Source organism: Numenius arquata, chromosome 4, assembly GCF_964106895.1.
Source record: "Numenius arquata chromosome 4, bNumArq3.hap1.1, whole genome shotgun sequence".
Taxonomy (NCBI): Eukaryota; Metazoa; Chordata; class Aves; order Charadriiformes; family Scolopacidae; genus Numenius; species Numenius arquata.
The window spans coordinates 69,248,494-69,271,580 of NC_133579.1; the positions used below are offsets into that span (position 1 = coordinate 69,248,494).

Here is a 23,087-nt window from a genome sequence, read left to right on the forward strand (position 1 = left end):
ATGACAAGACAGGCATGCCCTCAGCCTTAGGCAAGGATACTGCAGGCAGAATATGTGCATGCTCAGGTCTGGAGAGACCTTGGCAAGTCTGTGTTTCTTTAGGTGGGACTGGCCCTAAGACTGTTTTGCAGTGACATCTTCAGACATGTTCTAAGAGACTTGCAGATCAGGCTCATTTCTTCCTTCTGTGACAGACCATACCTCAGAAACTCCTGATTTGGATTATATTTGCCTGCATGTGAATTCTCTGAATGTGCAAAGAATGTTTCATTGTTAAAACATCTGTAACAAGCATTTACATTAAGTTATTTGTAAATTTTTAATTACTTGGGTATTTCAGAGATACAGAGCAAACTTTCTGTTGTGGGTTAGATAGTATATGCCACTGAAGAAACAAAATAGTAGTTAGAGGGGGCATAACATTGATATTTTAAAATTTAGACGGGTACTTTAGGGATTCTGAGAATCTATTACTCACATTGACTTCGGGTAGAACTGATCCTCTTATATGAAAAAGTAGGGAATATGTATCTTGATTGAAGTTAAAACATCAAGTAATAAAATTTACCCACCTCTTGGAAAGGTACTTCATCTACTGTAAGTGATAATCCATTGACTACTTAAAAAGACAAGTAGTTTACTGGTAGGTATTGTTTTGACTGTATAAACAGGTTTTTTCCCCTCTATTTCTTTTGTAAAATTTTAGGATGAATCTTCAGGAGAAATTACATTTTACATGAAGGGTGCAGATGTTGCAATGTCCACTATTGTACAATACAATGATTGGTTAGAAGAGGAGGTAAGAAACAAAATCAAAATTTATAAAAAATAACATTTTGTAAAAAATAAAAATTTAAAATCAAAATACTGAGTGTTATTGGAATAGGTTCAGAGAAGAACCTAAGCCAAGGCAGTAATGGGTTTTGAAATTCAGTTACGTATATCCTGAATGGGCTTTAGGGTGTTAGAATTATTTCCAATTCTTGAATAACCCACAGGAAAAGCAAAGCTGGTAGTCATAGCAGAACACGTTCCTACTTAAAACAAGGAAATTTGTTTTTCATTGACTGACCTTTCACATAAAACCTAATTACTTCTGAGAAGTATTCTGCTATAAACCTATTTATCCTGAAATGCCCTTGTTTTATCAAATTCTGCAGTGAGGTATGATTATGAATTACGGAGTTTAGTAAGGGTTGCAGCCAAATTGAAATAGGTTTTTGCAACATTTATTAAACTTAATATAAAATAGCTAGTGACTGAATTTCAAAACTGATAAATCCTTTTCACTGTGTGGCTCTAGTAGGTACCAGCAATCATCTTATTTTGACCCTACATACAGACAATATGTTAATACAATGATTACACCATGTATGTTCATAATGGTATTGGCAATATGAATCAATATCTGCTGCAGGGCAGTTTGATTTATTCGGGGACATGAATAAATTAAACTCCCTCAAGACCTAGCAAAATGTCATAAAAATTACTTTTGGCGATAATGATGCACAATTAATTGTGAAATACTTGTTTAATTTATTTAGCTTTATGAGGTCAAATCAATAAGTGTTTTGCACTGGACAGCCTTGTTTTTCATTAAGACATGCTATTCCACGGCTATTTTTAATGTGTAGATATTTCTCTGATAAGAGGTATATGTTCAGTGGAAAAAGAAAATGTAGCTCTGTTACATGCCTCAAAAATAGTTTTAATAATAGAGCTTCAACCTAAAAGAAGTTTATTTAAGCTAGGAGAAGAAATCTAACTGGGTTACCAATAGCATATCACTTTATGTGGGGGACCTGAAGTATAATTGCTTTTTATTCTGCTTATGGCTTCTCCAAAATAATCTGAGTCTAAAGAAACACCAGTATCCCCCATTAGCTTATAGTATAAAACGTGTACATACTGTTGAATATTCACATAATTATTCTGTGGTTTCGTCCATTTAGTGTGGTAATATGGCACGAGAAGGACTGCGTACACTGGTTGTTGCCAAAAAATCACTGACTGAAGAACAATACCAAGATTTTGAGGTATGAAGGGACAAAGGGATCTTGTGCTTCACCATGTTAAGTTACTTCGAGCAGAACGTTCCTCTTTTTTAGTCTATTAAGGTGGCAAAAAAGATGATTCAATATTTACGATATCAATATGGCACGCAATCTGTTTAGAGATTTTGTCATTCGTTAGTGATTGTTCTGCAGTCATACGTAGGATACTGGTTTGCTTTATTATGTGACTGGACAGTGTTTTCCCAGAAGCTACTGTAAGGTTAATTCTGTAGCTCCAACGTGACCTAAAAAATCTACTTGTCCTCAAAGATAAGGGCAGTTCCTGCTTAGATGCTGTGATGCCTAATTCTTAATAGTTCTTCAGAAGGTATTTTCTTGAGGTGATTTGTCAGAAATAACACTTACAACATTGGGTGTAAAGTAAAATTTGCTCTTTTAATCTTGTTCTTCGTTAAAGATATTTAAAGACAAACATTTAGCCTGGTGAATCCATATTATAACTGATTGGTAGACTTAACGTATACTTTACGAGTCATAGCAAACTCTAAGTAGTTTTGTGTTTGTGCAAACAGAGTCGATATAACCAAGCAAAGTTAAGCATACATGATAGAAACCTGAAGGTTGCTGCCGTTGTAGAGAGTTTGGAGCGAGAAATGGAATTGCTATGTCTCACTGGAGTAGAAGATCAGCTGCAAGCAGATGTTAGACCAACTCTAGAGATGCTGAGAAATGCTGGAATAAAGGTACTAAACACATACTGCTGACACAACAGTTTATCATTTATTAACTTTCTTTTTTAACAAGACATGGATTATATTTGTCTCTACTTGGGTTCATTCAGTGTAAGAAATATGCTAAGTCCTAAGTACGTTCTGGGCATGAGCTAGCAGAAATGAACAAGCCATTGTGTGCAAAGTCCTTTGTCCACCACAGGTTTCATTGGTCTTAAGCTTACTTCTGTGAGGAAACTACCAATGGGTAAATGGATGTGACTCCTAGTCATTTATCACCTGGCTGTCTACGGTAAACTGTCCTAGCTGACTCTAAGTGAGTTTGGCACAAGATTTGTATGATAACAATGTTTTCAGGCTTGGCACTCACAAGAAGTCTCAGCAAAGATCAAAAGGAGCATTGTTTGAACTAGAATTCAGAACGGCCCTTGGAGTTTGTTCAAGTCACGTTAAAGGGACAGGCGTGAAAAGCTTTGCACAAGAGTTAGTGCTGTGTTTTGTTCATAGCCAGGCTGTGCTAGACAGCTATCAATTGCACATTTATTTGAGAGAGGGTTTGAAGTAAAGATATGAACAATACCTGAGGGGAGTGGGTGTGCTTATATACCTTTTCCTTGAAGCAGAGTGTCAGACTCCCCACAGAAAAGGTGTGTTGCCTTTGCATTGGTTAAACGGAATCAGATACAATGGGGTTTTTTAGCCTAAGAAGGGAGGGTAAGTTATTTTGCTTTGCAGCAAGTGTGGGAATCTCCCTTTACGTGAGACGAGTGGGAATGCACGAAGCTCTGCCTTGGCACAAATAATGAGCCAGCTGAGAATTTATGGGTTAGAATTGGCAGGCAGACCGATGTGGACAACATTATGGTGAGTGTCTGCTACAGACTGCCTGGTCAAGAAATAATAGAAGAGGCCTCCTTCAGACAACTGGAAGAAGCCTCACATCTGCACGTGCTGCTCCTTGTGCTGGACTTTAAACACCCCAATATCTGCTGGAAGGGCAACACAGAAGGGCACAAGCAAATCAGGAGAATTTTGGACAGCAATGACAATGATTTCCTGATGCAGGTGATTGAGGAGTCAACAAGGAGAGATGCCCTACCAGTCCTCCTACTAACAAACAAGGAGGAATTGCTCATGGATGTGAAAGTTGGTTGAGAAAACAGCCTTGGCCACAGACAGTAGTTACAAGACGGTGAAGTTCAGCAGGCTCAGGAGGATCTTATTGATGTCTACAAATACTTGAAGGGAGAGCGCAAAGAGGACAGAGCCAGGCTCTTTTCAGTGGTGCACAGCGAAAGCATAAGAGGCAATGGATGCAAACTGAAATAAAGGAAGTTCCACTTGGATATAAGAAGAGAAATTCTTACTGTGAGTGTGTTCAAACAGTGAAGCAGGTCTCCCAGAGAGCTGGTGGAGTCTCCATCTGTGAACGTGTTCAAAACTGTCTTGATGTGGTCCTGACCAGCCTGCTGTAGTTGACTCTGCTTTGGGCAGGGGAGTTGGACTAGGTAATCTCCAGAGGCCCCTTCCCATGTCTGCCATTTCTTTATTCTATTTTTAATTAAGTCCTGTTTCCCAAAGTCTTTCAGGTGAATTGGCTGGTAATGCACAATGAGAAAAATACATGTATGGATTACAGCCTTGTGATTACATCAAATTTATTTTTAGTATGGTCTGACGTGCAAAGTACTTAAATATTTATTAGTATTTCACGTATAGTATTTTCTCATTTGCTCTTGATATTTCTTCTGTATGTGGTCACTTCTGACTGTTAGGTATATGCTGCTACAAATAGGTATAGAACAGTGTGACAATTTGGGGAGGAGGTTTAATGATTAGTTCTAGGATTTCAGAGCATTAAAGCTGTTCTGGCTTTAATTACAACCCACATTGTAGTAGGCTGGAACCACAACGGTAGCTGTAGATAGGTCATAAAATTACAGATTACTTTGTTCCTGATGAGAAAACATGAGTCTCTTATCTGTTCATTGACCACATGGACACTAATGAAAAGGATTTTACCTGAGATGTACAGGAAAAGAGGGAGACAGAGCTTACAGTTAATAAAATTGCAACTGTTAACTTAGTTACTATAACCAGTAATAACTCCTGCAGCTGAAGTCACTCTTCGTGTGTGGTCTGTTTGGTTTGGTCTAGGGCTAATGGTATTTCATCCAGATGTCCTTCAACTTTCTTGGTGTTAAGGGGCTGAGGGAGAGGGAGCTGTCTCACTTTAAGAACAGATGGATCCTCAACGTTATTCCTTAAACTTTAATGCTTTCATCCCAGTTCTGCGTGGTCGGTGGGCAGGACCTCTTTGGAGCTTTGGGACTGTAGCTCTTCCTCCAGGATGTGCTGTCTCATTGCTTGGCTTCTGCTTTCTGATAGATTCTCACCAGGGTCACAGACTGTTGTGTCACATCATTTTCCTGACAAATGTGATCTCTCTTGTAGTTGTCTGCATCCTTGCTCTTTTGCTCCAGGTAGCATCGGGGCCATAGGGAAAGACCTTTATGTTTTCCCTGCTGTTCAGCTATACCATTGGGTTTCTCCAGAGTTTAATCTTGTCTTCATGTAAATTGAGACGTTGGCCCTTGTGAGAAGGGAAGGGGAATGAAGCTGCCTGAAGTAAAGAGAGTTCTTTTCTTCTTTGTGTGTTAATTGCAGTAAAATCTGCCTACTAATTTTAGTTAAAAATGCACATACCAGTATATTTTCTCTGGTAATCTGATCCTAAAAGGTACCAGAAAAAGGTTGGAGAGAAATGTCGTTTAGATTTGGAGAACAGACGCATTAGTGTCCAATGGAGTAAACTTTTACATTATTTTGCAGATCTGGATGTTAACAGGAGATAAACTGGAGACAGCAACTTGCATTGCAAAAAGTTCTCACTTAGTGTCTAGAACTCAAGATATTCACATTTTCAGACCTGTAAGTATAGTTCCAGCTTTTTTGCTGATTCATTAAAGGACAGTTAATAACAATGTTTCTTTCTTTGATTACTGGTTGTCTGCTTGTTGAATATTGATGGGTTATTGTACAGAGTGTCATAATAATGGTCAAGAGAGTAGTACTCAGGTTGTTATTCAGGGATGCAGAGTTGCAAAGCAATGCTTCTGTTTAAGGGTTCTTGTTTCTAGATTTGTTGGTGGCTACAAATATTTCTGTAGTGTATGTTTGGGTGACCCAGGCTCAACATGCATTTTACACTCTTTCCTTATACACAGAGCATAGTAAGGTACCTCTGAATAATGGTGGAGAGTGGTCCAAGTGAGGTGTTCAGCCAGTGGGAAAGTGTGTCCAGGAATTCAGGCTACCTGAATGTGGTTCTTGCTTGTTCTAGCATTTTTATCAATAGAACTCTTTAGACTCAGAATTAATCCCGAATAAACTGTGACGCCAACATCCTCTGTATAGACGTAGTTCAAATCAGTATGAAAAAATTTGAATGTTTTTGTATATCATGATATATATTTGCATTTATTAACAGACTGTTTAAGAGAATTGTTAGAAAGGTAAACTGAGTATCTTTTTCTATACATTTTGGCTATATTTGCATAGCATCAACTCTACTGAAGCCAAACAAAAATAGATACTCCAGACATTGATTGATGCTGTGTGATCAGACATAATACGTCTGTGTTTGTTCTAAATGAACCACTTGCACCTACAGAAATAATTATATGAATATAATTTACATGTAAATGTAGTTTCCTCTGAAGCATCAGAATGGCAAATTAGGCCCTGCAGACTACTATTTGCAATTAAATTATTAATGCTTCTGATAAAACTTCAGATCAATTTTTGTTGACCTTTCCATGTTGTAACACCACAAATTAAGTCTTCCTGAACAAAATCTATTTAGTTGAGTCAGATTTTTATTTTCATTACCTCGACTGGTAATAAGAGATCAGCATAAAACTGTGTTAACTTAGAGTATCCAAAGTTTTAAATTGGTTAGAAAATGGATTTATACAGAATTATTTCTGTGGCTGTATTTGTCGCAAAGGAGTAACTTCTGTATTAATGAAGAAAATAACAAGCCCTATTACACTTCTATTTTAGTTATAAATTAATAAATAAAATGTTATTTACTACTTTGGTTTCCCAAAAAAATGCATTTTGTTGTTAACACTCTTCCTTTTTATCCTTAGAAGTCTCAGCTTCTCCATTTTGTAAAGAAATTAACTGATGTATTGTTAAAAAAACACCTCTGTTAGGTGAAAGGTAGAACAGAGAGAGCAATTACTGCTCATCAGTAGGCACCAAGTACTGACATCTCTTAATCTCTGTAACGCAGAAGGATTATAATGGGCCAATTCAATCCGAGGTTCCTAACAGTGGGCAGACAAGGAACTTTCTCCTTACGTGTTTAATTGAGGGAAAGAGGGAAAAAAAATTTCTGAACTGGGACATCTGTATGTGTTTTTCTGTTTGCAGATGCTTTTTAGTTAACTGAAATTTTATGTGTAGTAGAGCCCATGTGAAGGGAGAAAGGTCTTTGGACTACATCTGATGCTGGGTAGTAGTGAGCCAAAGACAAAAATTCTTAAAAGTTATTTAATCAAAGTGCTGACAGAGCCAAAATTAGAAGTGTAAGCAGAGTTCATGTTTTATTCTGTGATTGGAACGTTGTCTTGCATGATAGCTCTAAAATACATTGATCTTTTACTGGGGCAGGGGGGAGGGAAAAAACACCCAAACCTCCCAGTCTCCTCAAAAATCTGGTTATAATCTACATTTCTCGTGTTCTGTGTTCAAGTTCAAAACCTTCTAAAAATCTATTTGGTAACCTTTGACCGTTTTTTGCATTTCACAGCTGGGCCTGAGACAATAATTAAGTAAATAAAAAAAACTATGATGTGGTTCTTTTGTATTATCCCATTTGATCCTGCTTGCATACCCACGCAAGATCCAAAAGGATTAGTACGAGTGAGCATTCTTAGGTACCTTTTGAAATCCGTGTCTACTTAGCCAACTGAAGGAACTATTAATATTAGCATTTTGCATTCTTCTAAGAACATATTTTACTGGTTAATAAAAGTTTGGGGGTTTGGTTTGTTATCTATTTTTTTTTTCTCTAGTTCTGCCAAGATCACAGAATCACAGAATATTTTTGGTTGGATGGGACCTTTGAGATCATCGAGTCCAGCCAACAACAAAAAAAAACGAACCCCCAAACAAAAAAAAAAAAACCACACCCCAAAAATCCCAGAACACCAACACCAAAACCAAACCAAATGCCCACAACCACACACCACACCCACCCACAAACAGACACAAACCAACAATCTCGGGCACTACAGCATGCCCTGAAGTGCCATGTCTACACGTTTCTTAAATACCTCCAGGGATGGCAACTCCACCACCTCCCTGGGCAGGCTGTTCCAGTGCCTGACAACTCTCTCAGTAAAGTCATTCTTCCTTATAGCTAATCTAAACCTCCCCTGCCACAACTTCAGACCATTTCCTCTGGTCCTGCCATTATTCACTTGGGAGAAGAGGCCAACACCCACCTCTCTACAACCTCTTTTCAGGTAGTTGTAGAGGGCAATGAGGTCTCCCCTCAACCTCCTCTTCTCCAAACTAAACATGCCCAGGTGGAAGGAGTCAGGTCAGCTTGAACTTAAGATATTTTAATTTCATTAATTCATTAATTTTTTAGCCCCGGTTTACTTTGGTGAGGAACCACTTAAGCTGACTACATAAGTTTTCCTTGTTTGAGGGTTACTTTTTCACTCCATAAGATTCGAGGCTTGTAGTCACATCCCATGGGTATTGGGCTTCCACTGGTATAAAACACTTCTTGAAGAACTGAGGCCTTCTGGGTATGAGTTCTCAAAACCTGATTTATTTAGGCAGGTTTTTTCTAAGACTATGACAAATCTTTTAAGTGAGTGTTTTTTTATTGAAGGTTACCACTCGAGGAGAGGCTCACTTAGAACTAAATGCCTTTAGGAGGAAGCATGATTGTGCCTTGGTGATATCTGGGGACTCACTTGAGGTAAGAACTTGGCTGCTGTCAAATTACATTTATCTATATGCTTATGTACAAAAAGTAAAGTATCGTTGCTTTTAAACTTCTTTCCAATGTTTGCCCATACTTGAGGTTGTCCTTAGAAATACTTCTGTTTTTCACCGAGTGCTAATTAGAAGATATATGTTCTAGATGGGCAAATGTTGTTGGTTACCTGGTCTCCTGTATGGTAACAGAATGGAATTTCTATGCTGTGTGCTTAAGTATTGTCTCTTTTCTTAACCCTAAAGCGTGTTGGCTCTCTAAGTGAAAGAGAATGTCAGTTTAAAATAATAAATACAGAGTCAGGAGAATGTGGGGTTTTTCTGCCAGATGGATGTTGTGCGAGCAAAACTTCATGAAAGAATTCTTTATACTGTGTTTTTGCATTAGACTACATGTAGTAGTATTTAATCATAAGTAATTCAAGTGTATTTTTTTTTCCTTAGGTTTGTCTGAAGTATTATGAGCATGAATTTGTAGAGTTGGCTTGTCAGTGTCCTGCTGTAGTGTGCTGCCGATGTTCTCCCACCCAAAAAGCTCATATTGTGAAACTGTTACAGCACCACACTGGAAAACGCACGTGTGCAATAGGTAACTGTTGTCACCATCTTCATTTGCGGTAGCTAAAATCTGTAATACACTTAAGCAGTAGATGGCACCATTGAGAAACAGTTGAAACAAATCCAAAGAGACTTTATCAACAGCCAGGTATGATGTAGATGTAGCAGAAAATGCCTTTTCATGAGAAAGGTGTGGTTATCTTCTTTATTCTACAGGAAAAAAGTCTTGATTGCTGAAGTAATTAATCATAATCCATAGATCAGTTGTAAGAATGTAAAAGTATATAATAGGTTTCTAAAATACTGTAAGGCCAGGAAAGTAAAACCTCTGAAGAGCTGAATGTTGCAGTGACATTTTCCAGGTGATGGAGGAAACGATGTCAGCATGATCCAAGCAGCAGACTGTGGAATTGGAATTGAAGGCAAGGTAACGTTAACAGTTTCATTGTCCAATATGTACCACGTAGTAGTTTCATAACATGGGATTAGAAGCTTTATTCTTAAACAGTAGTGAATTCATAATTTCTAATTAAAGCACGCTGTAAGATGAAAAAAATGCTTTGTCTTTGAACTAATATTTTCTTTGCTTCTATGTCCTCTGCTTTATCTTTTTAAATATAAAGAGCAAGAAGAGCAGAAAACACTATAGCTATTTCTGTGTAGTGTTTGCCTGAAAGAAGCAGGAGGGGCAAATAAACATTTATTAGTGACTGTATCTTAAAATACGCACAAAAAATTGTCCTTTGTGCCTCGTTGCAGGGTTGATTTCTGAAGTAGCAGCAAACTTGACTTTTGAAACTAATTATCACTTAGCATTTTGAAACTTGAAACACATCTTTTACTCTGGGTTTCATATTTGGAATGTCTTTGTTTTGTTCTAGGAGGGAAAGCAAGCTTCCCTAGCAGCTGACTTCTCTATCACACAGTTTAAACACATAGGTAGGCTGCTGATGGTACATGGTCGAAACAGTTACAAAAGATCAGCAGCACTTGGTCAGTTTGTCATGCACCGAGGCCTTATTATTTCAACTATGCAGGTATTTAAAACTTCATTTTCTGAACAGTTAAAAACATCCTGTCTGTCTTTGAAATGTCACAAAATCTTAATCAACTAGTATTGTTAGTTATTTCTTTATTGTTATGTTTTGTATGTAGAATTATATTAAATATATATAATTATCTACTTTTTGTAGGCTGTATTTTCATCAGTCTTCTATTTTGCATCTGTTCCCTTGTACCAAGGATTCCTAATGGTAGGGTAAGTCAAAACCAACAGCTACAATACCTGGTAATAAGTACAGCGAACTAATTTGTTAAATAACATCATGTAGTTGGTGTCTGCCACGTTTTTCATACGTTTATCATTGGTACACTACCAAAACATGGAATGAGTCTACAAAGAAAACTCAAACTAGGTTGAAAACACACTATATGGGGGCGCAGAAACCTCATTATCAGCTCTCTGAAGAGGGGGGATCTGCATGGCCTTAGAGAAAGATGCCATTTAACCTTTTTCACATATGGGGCGAAAACAACAGAGGAAATCTCCCAGACCAGTTTCAGCTGTTACACAGGTTGCCGTGCAAGCCTCAGTGAGAATCACAGATTCTTCTGTTAAATACGGAGCTGAAGCTACTGACCATGAAATTTCCTCTGAGAGTCCACTACCCAAGTCTGCCCCATAGATTTCTGTGCAGGTGAGCGCTTGCAGGATCAGGAGCATCCCAGTCTTGTTGCAGAAGCTGCTTTAGTCAAGCAGTTCCCCAAGTCATACAGCTGAGGGATATGCATATATTCATGTTTCTCCCTGCTCTCTGCCCCTTCTGTCCTAAGAGGTTCTTTTTATACTCCTTGTAAACAATAACAACTTAAAACTCTTCACTGGGTAAAAAACTGGCTGGATGGCCATGCCCAGAGAGTTGTGATTAATGGGGTGAAATCCAGTTGGCGGCCAGTCACCAGTGGTGTCCCTCAGGGCTCAGTTTTGGGGCCGGTCTTGTTTAATATCTTTATTGATGATCCAGATAAGGGGATTGAGTGCACCCTCAGTAAGTTTGCAGATGACACCAAACTAGGTGGGAGTGTTGATCTGCTTGAGGGTCGGCAGGCTCTACAGAGGGACCTGGACAGGTTGGATCAATGGGCCAAGGCTGATGGGATGAGGTTTAATAAGGCCAAGTGCCGGGTCCTGCATTTCGGTCACAACAACCCCAGGCAACGCTACAGCCTTGGGGAAGAGTGGCTGGAAAGCTGCCCAGCAGAAGAGGACCTGGGGGTGTTGGTGGACAGCCGGCTTAACATGAGCCAGCAGTGTGCCCAGGTGGCCAAGAAGGCCAACGGCATCCTGGCCCATATCAGGAACAGCGTGGCCAGCAGGAGTAGGGCAGTGATGGTGCCTCTGTACTGGGCCCTGGTGAGGCCTCACCTCGAGTGCTGTGTTCAGTTCTGGGCCCCTCACTACAGGAAGGACATGGAGCTGCTGGAGCGTGTCCAGAGGAGAGCCACCAAGCTGGTGAGGGGTCTAAGAGAACAAGTCCTATGAGGAGAGGCTGAGGGAACTGGGCATGTTTAGTTTGGAGAAGAGGAGGCTTGAGGGGAGACCTCATTGCCCTCTACAACTACCTGAAAGGAGGGTGTAGAGAGGTGGGTGTTGGCCTCTTCTCCCAAGTGAATAATGGCAGGACCAGAGGAAATGGTCTGAAGTTGCAGCAGGGGAGGTTTAGATTAGCTATAAGGAAGAATGACTTTACTGAGAGAGTTGTCAGGCACTGGAACAGCCTGCCCAGGGAGGTGGTGGAGTCACCATCCCTGGAGGTGTTTAAGAAACGTGTAGACATGGCACTTCAGGGCATGCTGTAGTGCCCGAGATTGTTGGTTTGTGTCTGTTTGTGGGTGGGGTGGTGTGTGGTTGTGGGTGTTTGTTTTGTGTGGGTTTTGTTTTGGTTTTGGTGATTTTTGGTGGGTTTTTTTTTGTTTTTTGTGGTTGGACTCTATGATCTCAAAGGTCCCTTCCAACGAAGAAGATTCTGTGATTCTGTGTAAATGAATAGTAACAAAGCATAGTCAAATCAAGGTCTGATTACACCAGACTCTGCAGAAGCAAGCAGTAGACCTCTTCAAAATGTTTGCAAGTAGTTGTGCTAAGTTCCTGGAAAGTACATACTAAACTATACACCTGGCATGTGCATACTAAAATCCAAAGCCACTTACAGAGCTTTAAGAGTTTTATTCATCCACCTACCTATACCACGGTGTCCAGAACATAGCGCTGTTTTTTCTTCAGTTTTCATACCATCATCTGTGGATGAATTTAAATGTCAGGTCTTTGAACTGGTTGTCCAAAGTGCAGGTGCACAGGGAGTATGATAACAGGCAATAAGCTTGGGTGATATATATAGAAAAAAGAAATATATTTATTAGTTTTGAATGTATAAAAGCTGTGTAGCTTCTCATGACTGGCAGCTCTCAGAAGAACAAGAGGAAGCTGCATGTGTAAAGCTGTATTGGTAAGCTGCCTCAGTACTGGTAGAAGAACCAGTTTAATTCCACTTACATAAAAGGAATAATTGAACTCAGTAGATCAATTTAAAATCGTATCATAAAAAAGTGTCAATTTATGTCCTTTCCTTTCACCTAGGTATGCAACCATATATACTATGTTTCCAGTCTTCTCTCTAGTATTGGATCAGGATGTGAAGCCAGAAATGGCATTGCTGTATCCAGAACTTTATAAGGATCTCACAAAGGTACGAATGTTCTCAGTGCTGACATGAACAAATGCTGGAATCTCTGGTGTGCAAAACTGGGAATTCTTAAAATTATTTTCTTAAGGTATTCCATGCAAGACAGATGCACAGCTAATCAATTCATGTAATGCAGACTTTTGTACTATGAAAATAACCCATAGTACCAAATGTTCCACTCAGTTTTATTAATAAATTTGTTGAGTCACCAATGGTTGGACTGAAATAATTAAAACATGAAGGTGTGTTGATGTAAAAGTTGCTTTCATTCTGGCGGCAGGATCCCTGATCTGGAATTATTTATGCTTACTTTTTCGCAACTCCTTTTTCCTTTTTAACTGGTAGATCAGTTTATAGATTTCCTCCCGCCCCCAAAATTGGTACTGACCTCCCAAAAGCTGACTCTCTTTAAATAACAGATATTGGTAACTGATATCTCTTAATTGAATTATCTGTAGATACTGCTTTCTGAGTGTTTGTGCATACCTGAAAACAATGAAAGTGTATAATGGCTTCACCTGCAAAAGTGAAACAAATCTCAAGATTCTGTTTTCTTAAGTTTTTTGAAAGATTCTTTGCTCCATCTACAACTATCAGCTAGAAAAGTTATGATCCAAGGCAGAAGCAGATAGTCTTTTTAGGGATAGTAGATTCTTTGAAGATGTGTCTAAAAGTTCAAAAACCGACTGTAGTTGAAGAGGGTCCAAACTTTTCAGAGCCTTTGTCTTTTTAATTGTACTAAATTAGCTATGATAGTCGGGGATAATTTTTTCTAATCTCTTTCTCCTCTTCGGAATCTTTAAAGTTTCTTTGTGAGATTTCAGCCTATGATTAATCTAAAAAAAAGCATGGCCTTAAACCTACTAAAGGCAGTTGTAAGCTTGCCTGTGGAAACCTGTTGACGGCACTTGGAAGCATCTTATTTCCAAAGACAGAAGTTAACCTGTACTTGGAAACTGCCCGGGATGGGTAGACAAATACAGGCTGAGTTTTTTGTTTAGGCTTAAATGACGATTTTTGGAGATGCTGAATCACTGGCTTTCCCATCTTATGTTGCGCCTCTATGAATATTAAATAAGTAGAACCCAAATAATTCTCTTCAGAGGGAAAAGAAAAAAAAAAAGAGAAGGTGGAGAAACTGGAGAATAGAACTCAGTGCACTGTGTGGGGCAGATGATGATCAGTGAATGACTATGGATGAGTAGTACAAGAAGTTATTTATGTGCTACTTTGGACTTCATTATTACAAGGTAAAGTTATTGTGTTTATTACCACAATTTATGATCATGCTGCCGTAGTCGTGACGCTGTGAAGCCTATGTATTTCTGCACGTCATTTTTCAAATTAGGGACTCTAAATGCAAATCTCTACCAGTGCTATTCATCTGCTGTTATTCAAACATGTGTTGACGTGGACTATAATTGTATTCCTAGGAATTGGTTTCTTTTCTTGGATATGCTAGTGATGAAAATGCTTTTTTAGATTTTTAAAAGAATAAGAAGTATTGGCACAAGTCATTGACAGACTCTTGCTCTGGTGCAAGAAGAAGAGAAGAGTAGCAAGGTTCAGAGAGACAGGTGTGGCCACATATCCTAGAGGACCTGCTGATTCAATATGACTGTTACTGTGGCTCCTACAGAGTTAAAGCTAGAAAAGCTGATGAAAATTTGAAAGGAAGTACAAGTCAGAGGACTCCCTGCTTTCACCTGGAAATGAGTCACAGCCTGTTGTGCAGCGTTCCCTAGAGGCTCAGGAGTGGTTTACCCCTTTGAGTTCCATAACGGTGAACAAAAACTCAAGCTCGATCTTAGTTCACGAATCTGGCTAATTGGGAGCTATGGTCAAAGGTGGAAGCAGTGTCCAGTACTCAAAGGAAAATTCGTAGGCACTCATAGGAGAAAAAAAATCTAATATTTCTTTGTGCTTGTGTGAGACTTTTTTCCCGGATGTTCAGTCTGTCACCAACGTTCTAGACTATATATAGAAGAAAATGTCTTTAGCACCTTGCCATCAATGCTGCCTGTCCAAGAAAATGTTTTAGCCCATACTGAAGTAATAGAAAGAGTTAATTCATCACTTTCTACAGCAGTGAAGCACATTTCTTTGTAGTGCTGATTCTTCCCTGTTCCAGCAATCACTTCTTTGGCACCAAAATGGCTGCTTTGTTTGCCGTTCTATCCTTTTAAATGCATATCCTTTCAGCTCTGGGATTCTAATGTATTTCATCAGTACCCTCACAGAATGCAAGTCATACACACATATACAGCATTTATTCTTTAATTTATGCATATGTTTCAACCTCTAACATTCACGATCACAAGATTTAAAATGTGTTTGGTAATAGTTACTTGCTGAAAACTTCTATTAGTCATATGTTTATTCTATGAATGCAAATAAATGGTTTATCCAACATTTAGACGTGACTAGTAACTCCAGTTTTGCTTGAGGGTAAGGTCAGTAGGTATAAAATGCTATTTTTCTTGAAGACTACGCTTTACAAAACAGACATAAAAACATTTTAAATAAAAAATAAACTGATTTTACTGTAATCATCCCTCTGAAAAACAGCCAGAGCATTGCAAGGCAAAGTATCTTTGCCTTTTTAGGCCTTAACTATCCTACCCCCGAATTTAGACTTTGTGCAATTTCTATAAAAGTTTGCAATGAAGAATCATAAAAACAGGTAGCAGCTTTTTTTAGCCTATATCACTTCCAAGACTGCTTATTTTTATTAGTAAAATATCTCTCTAGTGATTTACTATTAAAAATATATGGACTAGCTAGATTTATTTATTTTTTTAAAGTTTTGTTTAACTGTCCTCTCACTTGTTTCCCTTAGGGAAGATCTTTGTCATTTAAGACCTTCCTCATCTGGGTTTTAATCAGTATTTACCAAGGTAGGAGAGACTACTAATTTTACTGAACTGAGAATTTTTTGTCTGCTATTAGCAATATTGTTTTTCAGCTGCAGGTTGAATTCCCGAAGCTTAACGTTTCATCAGCAGTTATATATATTGCTTTCTGGTTATCTTGTAAATCAATATCCCTGTAGTGTGCCAGGCCTATTCAAAACATGGCATGGATTGGTATTTTTATTGATGCATGTCGCCTAAAAAAGGACATGTTTTTAATTAAATGCTAATCCAAAAAAATTTTAATGAGAGCTTATCACATTGCATATATTTGCACAGTAGTTTTCTTTCATGGAATGACAGAAGTACTGTTCAAGAAATCTGAATTATGTAATCAGTTAAAAGTAATTACACTTTCAACAATATTTATTTGTAGCACTTGACAAAATGAGGTTAATTAACAGTTCATCAGATATATTGCACTAAAAGGTGTTTGATTTTTCAAATAGTTTTATTTCTTCACAGCTTTGGTTGTTTTATTTCACGTGCACGAAGTACAGTAAATATCCTTTCTGTTCTTTTAGAAAGATCAATGTTGTTGCTTTATAAAAAAACTACTGGGCAAGTTTTTATAATAGCAATTGAATATTCAGCGTGCGGTTGTAAAAACGGATACACTGAAATTTCAGCGCTCAGGGTATGGCTAACTTTGCGTGCTTTTCCTAGGTGGTATTCTGATGTATGGAGCCCTGCTGCTTTTTGAATCTGAATTTGTACATGTCGTTGCCATTTCCTTCACTGCCCTAATCTTGACTGAGCTCTTGATGGTTGCACTGACCATACGAACATGGCACTGGTTAATGGTGGTGGCTGAATTCCTCAGTCTTGGCTGCTATGTGGCCTCTCTTGCATTTCTAAATGAATACTTTGGTGAGTAATAGTAAAAGTATTTTAGCAAAGAACTGTGCTTTATATTTTTAATATTTTTCTCATTTTAAAAACAGGAATAGGTAATGTCATGTTTTGTGAAATACAGCTTTTTCCATTATAAATATGACTGAGTTGAAGTTAGGCTTAATTAATATTGGGTTAACATATTCTCTTGTCCTTTTCTCCTGGGGTTTCACAATCTTTATTCACGTTAGTATGTTTTGTCTAGATGTTAAACTTTACTCAAGCCACACAAGCTTTTCCTGTTCTTGATCTGGTCTTGACAGTCCAAACTGCATGCCTTAAATTGGCTTTGAGATTTGCACTGTTGAAATGGATATGATTTAAAAAAATCAGGTTGCTTCACCAAGTTGGTGAATTATTTTGTATGCCAGACCAAGTGGACCTCATTAGATCTAACCCACAAGCTTAAAAGAGCTGAAGTTTTGTTAGAGAGTGAGGCAGAAGGCTATTAGGATAGATACTTTATATGAGTCGTTGTTTCATTATTATATTAAGCTCATATTAAGCTTGCTTTGCTTTAAATTGCGGTATCCCATGCTGCGTCGTAAGGTTCTGATTGTTCATAGTTCACAAGATGAAAAGAATGCATTTAAACTGCAAATCTTAGCAGTCAAGGATCTGAGCATCAAAATAATACATATTTCTCTTTATATCAAATTATCCTTCAGTAAAAAACAACTATCTCAGTGTGATTTTACACATGTAATTTTTAAGAAATGTATATAATAATTTTGATTATACCTCACAAGGAGTAGAATCCAGCTCCTCTATCTGTTTTTTGGGAGCTGATGAGTAAGGAGTTGCTCTTTTATGTTGTCACTTCTCATAAAGAATTAAATGTTATATGGGAGTTTCTGGGAGACTCATAGTTCTGCTCTTACTCTATCGTCCCAAGTGTTCAAAATTTAGGGTAGTGTATTTACATTATATAATTATTCTATCAGTAAACGTTCCGCTGCCTGTCCCAGGTGTTCTGTTACTTCCCAGATTTCTCAGGAGTCACGTTTTAATAAAGAAACAAGCCTGCTGGCCTTGATACTTGTATTATACATGATTTCAGATTTGCCAGAGTACCTTTTTCTTTTCTCTTGACACTGGTGCACAGGCTCTTTAATAGAGATTATTGGGTTGATTCCTGAATCTCCACAGCCAGATTACAAACTAAGGAAACAAGCAAGAACATATGCAGGTACAGGCTCTTAAGTCAGGAACTGCATAGAGCAGAACTTGCTGCTTCACCTCTGTATTGGTGACAGCCAGTCCTTCCATCCTTTTGTAGGTGGTGTTCGGTGAGAAACACCTTTAGGTGATGTTCACAGATGTGTAAAAACCGCAGGGACTTTGTTTCTTGCAAACCTTTCTGTAAGGGGGAGTGCTTTACTCTCCTCGTGTATTTGCTGGACAAGTCTAAGCAACTGAGTAAGTAAATGGTTGCACAGCTTCTTGCAGCCTGGGGACTTAACTTCTGGGTTTTTCATCATTAAGCGTACTGAAAAGGCTGCAATTTCATGGGCTTTTGTAAAGATGTATTTTATTGTGTGTTATTAATCAGTTAATCTGAGAAAATGCATTTCCGTTAGTCTTCCACTTAATACTTTACTCTTATCTAATCTGTTACATCACAGCTGCGGGGACGGAGTCTTTTTTTGTGCATGTACTGCGGTATAAACCTAAGTTGTGGTTTGCACTTCATGGTATAGAGCAACTTCCATCTGTCAGGGAAAACAATCCAGTCCAATAGTGCAAACAAACTGTTTCTTTCAATGCCAACTTCATTGGCAAACAAACTGTTTCTTTCAATGCTGTTAACTTGGAAGCATCACCTCCCAGAGAAATGATATCGTAAGCATGACAGGGCACTCAAACTAGAAAGGGAAAACTACCTGATACTGCTTTGACTCATGGAAGTAAATCAGTTTTTAGGTTTCTGAATTAATTCCACACAATGGCCTTATTAGGCGTGTCTCTGATACATTACATAGACTTTTAGTATGTCTAGGCAGGCTTAGGCTAAAACTGTACGACACGTTTAAACATCGAAATCTAATATGCAAAGTATTTTTAATGAGTAAAGTTGGAGCAGTAAAGCATTTCTTTACTGCATTTTTTGAAGTGACTTTTCATTCACATTACAACAGCTCTGATCAAGTTGTTTATACAGTAAATTATACCTTGAAGTCAAATGTAAGAAAACTGCCTGCCTACTTACAGCCTTAAAACATGACCAAATATAAGATCTCTATGTTTTCAAAATGTTTTGCTTTAATTGCTATTTAAAATACTCTTGATTGTCAAGTAAAAGGCAATAATTTTCCAGTTAATGCTACTAACATCTCTTTCATTTCCTTTTTGTGTAGCTAACCTGTTTGGGTTATTTTCACATAAGTTTCGCATTTTCTGTAAATCTATCCTTTCATTTTCATTCTCCCTCTTTGTGAAACAGGTATAGGCAGAGTGTCTTTTGGAGCTTTCTTAGGTAGGTGAAGTTTAACTTTTCTTGAATTTATTTTTTTGTAAGCCTTTAAAAATTCATTAGAGTAGTAAATTATATAATATACACATCTGTAAATAATGAGAAAAAGCAAAAATACTATCCCAATTCTTCAGGTGACCTCGTTTCTGGGATCTTTTCCGTGATAATTTAGTACTGCCTGACCATTGCAAATACGGAAATATGGTCTAAAAATTTCAGTAGCAAGTTCAGGGTGTCACCATTCTTGCTAATGTTTGTCACAAAAAATAGCTTTTCACTGTGGCTTGTGGCAATATCCCTACATTGTTTTCCATTTAAATTTTTGGGCTCTAATTTAATCTCTGAGGTTTTAAGAATCATTCAGTCTAGTTGCTGTGACTGTTTCAGAGAAAAATAATCCGAATATGGAATAAAGGATCCGAAACAGTAGCAGAATTTCTTGTTTGGAACTTGTATTGTAGCGGGTAAAAATCATCCTTACTAGTAGAAAAATAAGCTGACTTAACTTTTTATGATGAGAAAGTTTGGCTTTTATACTGAGATTCGGTTTCCCCTAAAATTATTTTGTGCTGCAAAACAGTGTAAGGACGGGAAAGGAACTCTCTGAAGTTCCTGTCTAAAGAAAAGAGTTGGCACAAACCAAATGTTGAGGGTAACTTTCTCTTGCTGCTGTTTTGTTGCCTTTTTTTTTTTTTTTAATTTTGCATGGTCTTGAACAATGGCACGAGCAAACAATTAAGAGATTTTTATTGACTTTGCACTGTGGAAGTTCCAGTTTCCGTGTTATCGGTTCCCATTACTTATTTTCCCTTTTTTGTTTCTGCAGATGTTGCCTTTATCACAACTGTGACCTTCCTGTGGAAAGTGTCAGCAATCACTGTTGTTAGCTGTCTTCCACTTTACATTCTCAAGTACTTGAAGCGCAAATTTTCTCCTCCAAGTTACTCCAAGCTTACCTCGTAAAAGTAGCTATGTTCCTATGGGTTTTCACTCGCACCAGTCTGCAGATTGCACATTCACTGTGCTTTAGTGTCTATGGATTTATGTTGGACTAAAGAAATTTAAACAAAAAAATATTAAAAAATCAAAAGTGATAGAGTGAATAGAGCACAAAAAGAGGAGGAAACATCTGACAGGTACAATAACACAGAAGTACACTAACAAAACTATAAGAAATAAACTAAATTTTCTTCATGTTGATTTTTTTTTTTTACTTTCAGTTGCTTTGATTATAAAATAAAACTGAATTACTTTTGATTTGACAATGCTTCTGAATGGTTTCATTGCTACTGTAAAGGATTTTTTCCTACTGTACTAATCTTCTGCAAGTTGAATTGAAAGTTTTGTTATTTATTACGTAACTTCTCTTCTTTAATTATTTCACAACTTCCTAATTCAAGTCCTTTCCTTTAATGTTTATATATGGAAAGTTCATCCATCCATACTTCATATAACCAACCTAATACCTGTAAATGCCCGTGTCTGTATTAGCAGCTAACTATTATTCCTCATCAGACATTGAGTAATATGCACTATTTGAATTATGTACAGATGTCTGCATAGCACAGTATTATTTTAGGAGCTGTTGTCCTTCTCTGTACTCTCCATTTCTGGCACCAGTAAATATTACAGATCTGTGATGTTGACAGCAGTTCTTTAAATGCACATTACAGCCAGATTGCACAAAAGCCGTTTAAAAATTAAGTCATAAATTCTCTACATGATTCCACTGCACCTATGGATCTGTACAGATATCAAAGACATGGCTGCTCAGTAAATATGTTTTAAAATTCTTACTCATTTTGTATTTGTAAAACTGCAAATAGTGTCAAGTACATTTCTATATATGAGAAGTCCGGTGAACATTGTATTAGCTAATACGTTTAAATTGCCTTGTAATCTGTTTACTTAGGTTACTCAGGTAAAAGAAAATAAGACAAACACACAAACATTTATGGTAGGAAAATCTATCATCTTCCAAGTTGTAAATGTTATGTTTTTATAACTTAGTTTGGGTGCAAACTTGTTTAAAAAAAAAAAAATAACAAACCCACAACATTTCTGCTTGTTGTAAACTGTCAGAGTTGAGTACGTGTGCTGAGTTATGACAATTTACAGCGGCTGAAGATTTGTTCCAGAAGCTCATATACTCTGATACAATCTGAAGGGTCCAAATCTTGCAAACTGTACTGGAAAGTCAGATACATTATTTTAGTTTTCCCTCGTGGTATAACTTTGCTTTCTCAAGAAGTACGTATAATGAATTTGGCATAGTCTATTAATTAATCAGTGGAAAGGAACAGCATAATTATCCATGCTTTATTTATTAAATATTTATGTGTGTGTTTTTAAAGAACACTTAATACGGATGCCATTTTTATGTTTGACTGTATGCCTTTACAACATAAATTCCTTTTTTAGTATCTTATAACTTTGCCCTTATGCCATTATGATATTGGATGAGTAATATTTAAGTGATAAATATAACTACTTCCTGGGAGAGCAGAGGAAACTGCTGCTGAACTATTTGGACTCCACTCCATTAATTTTTGGTTTGAAAGTTTTCCTTACTAGCTATTTGTCTGCTTTTTTTTTTTTTTTTTAAATTTTCATTCCTCATTATAAAAGCAATAAAGCCTAATTTCTACCAAATATTGTTAATGGTATACCTATTAAATGAACTACTGAAGTAGCCTTTCTTTTAATTACGCAACATTGCAGACTAGTTTTTGCTTTGTCCCCCTGTAAACTCACTTCTGCAAAACCCCCACAAGATGTCACTGTCCTTGCACACTAGCAGAAGCCTGCCTTCTTTTTATGTGGTTTTTGGCAAGATACTCTTGGTTTCTGTTTTTAGTTTAGTCCTGTGATATTTCTGTTGCCGATTTGCTTTAATTTTCCATTTTTCCCCAATAAGTGGTAATTTGCTTTAATTTTCTATTTTCCCCCCAATAAGTGGTAATTACTCTGAACCAATTAAGGAAAGTCACCAGAGTGCGGTTGTTCTGAAACGTTGGTGATGTTTTCTTCAGACCTTTTTGTCTTACGCGTTGTGAGCTCGCAGCCACATGCATAAGGTTCAGTGGGTAAGCAAAAGCTTAAGAGTTGGTCACGATCCTTCATCTATACGTCACGTCTTTGACATTAGGCAGAAAACGAGAAAAAAAATAAAATCAGAAATTAAACTAGGAGTATGAAAGTGATAGTGTTACAGTAATAGAGCTGTATGAGATGCCATTGTATCCCTGTGTACAGAATTTATAGCCTACGTATATTAATCCTCAGCGTTAAGACTGTGAGGTTAGCGTGATAGCAAACGTATAGATCCTACGCGCAGATGCAAGCCTTTCAAAAGCGGAGTCAATTCTCTGGAGTGCCTGCTTTCTTAGAGCGTTTTCAATATGCAGTAAAGGTCTAGTTGCAGCTAGCACTTTATTTTCAAGACTGCAGAAGTCTGATTCAGGTGACTTTCGTTGCTTTGGAGGTTCAGTCACTGCAAAACTATGCGTGCCAGGAAAAGTCTGCTTTCTGCTCGTTCGTGTCACTCGGCCACAGCCCTGTAAAGGGGTAGCGTTACCAAATCACAGCGGTTTACAGGTAACAGTATCAATACAGAATTTAAATATTGTACTATGACTTCTTTCAGTAGAAAGCTGTAATGTCTTGTGGATTTCCGTACAAAGTTAAGCTAAGTACCATCACGATCCCTGGCTCTTGAAACGCACTAGAATGCTAAAATG

At 37.6% G+C, this 23,087-nt stretch overlaps 1 protein-coding gene across 2 annotated transcripts in view; it reads left to right on the top strand.

Moving 5' to 3' along the window:
- ATP9B (ATPase phospholipid transporting 9B (putative)) overlaps nucleotides 1–20,608 on the top strand; it is a 161,085-nt gene extending 140,477 nt beyond the window's left edge. Inside the window, exons 17-30 of one of the 2 annotated variants that reach the window (XM_074146110.1) lie at nucleotides 707–799; nucleotides 1,953–2,036; nucleotides 2,588–2,758; nucleotides 5,579–5,677; nucleotides 8,661–8,750; nucleotides 9,212–9,356; nucleotides 9,688–9,752; nucleotides 10,207–10,362; nucleotides 10,519–10,583; nucleotides 12,963–13,071; nucleotides 15,908–15,965; nucleotides 16,647–16,850; nucleotides 19,318–19,350; nucleotides 20,174–20,608. In XM_074146110.1, the coding sequence (XP_074002211.1) occupies nucleotides 707–799; nucleotides 1,953–2,036; nucleotides 2,588–2,758; nucleotides 5,579–5,677; nucleotides 8,661–8,750; nucleotides 9,212–9,356; nucleotides 9,688–9,752; nucleotides 10,207–10,362; nucleotides 10,519–10,583; nucleotides 12,963–13,071; nucleotides 15,908–15,965; nucleotides 16,647–16,850; nucleotides 19,318–19,350; nucleotides 20,174–20,310 (1,509 nt within the window). In that variant the 3' untranslated portion in view covers nucleotides 20,311–20,608. The remainder of the gene's footprint in view (nucleotides 1–706; nucleotides 800–1,952; nucleotides 2,037–2,587; nucleotides 2,759–5,578; nucleotides 5,678–8,660; nucleotides 8,751–9,211; nucleotides 9,357–9,687; nucleotides 9,753–10,206; nucleotides 10,363–10,518; nucleotides 10,584–12,962; nucleotides 13,072–15,907; nucleotides 15,966–16,646; nucleotides 16,851–19,317; nucleotides 19,351–20,173) is intronic. The other variant, XM_074146111.1, reaches the window with a different exon arrangement.
- The last annotated feature ends 2,479 nt before the right edge of the window (nucleotides 20,609–23,087 follow it).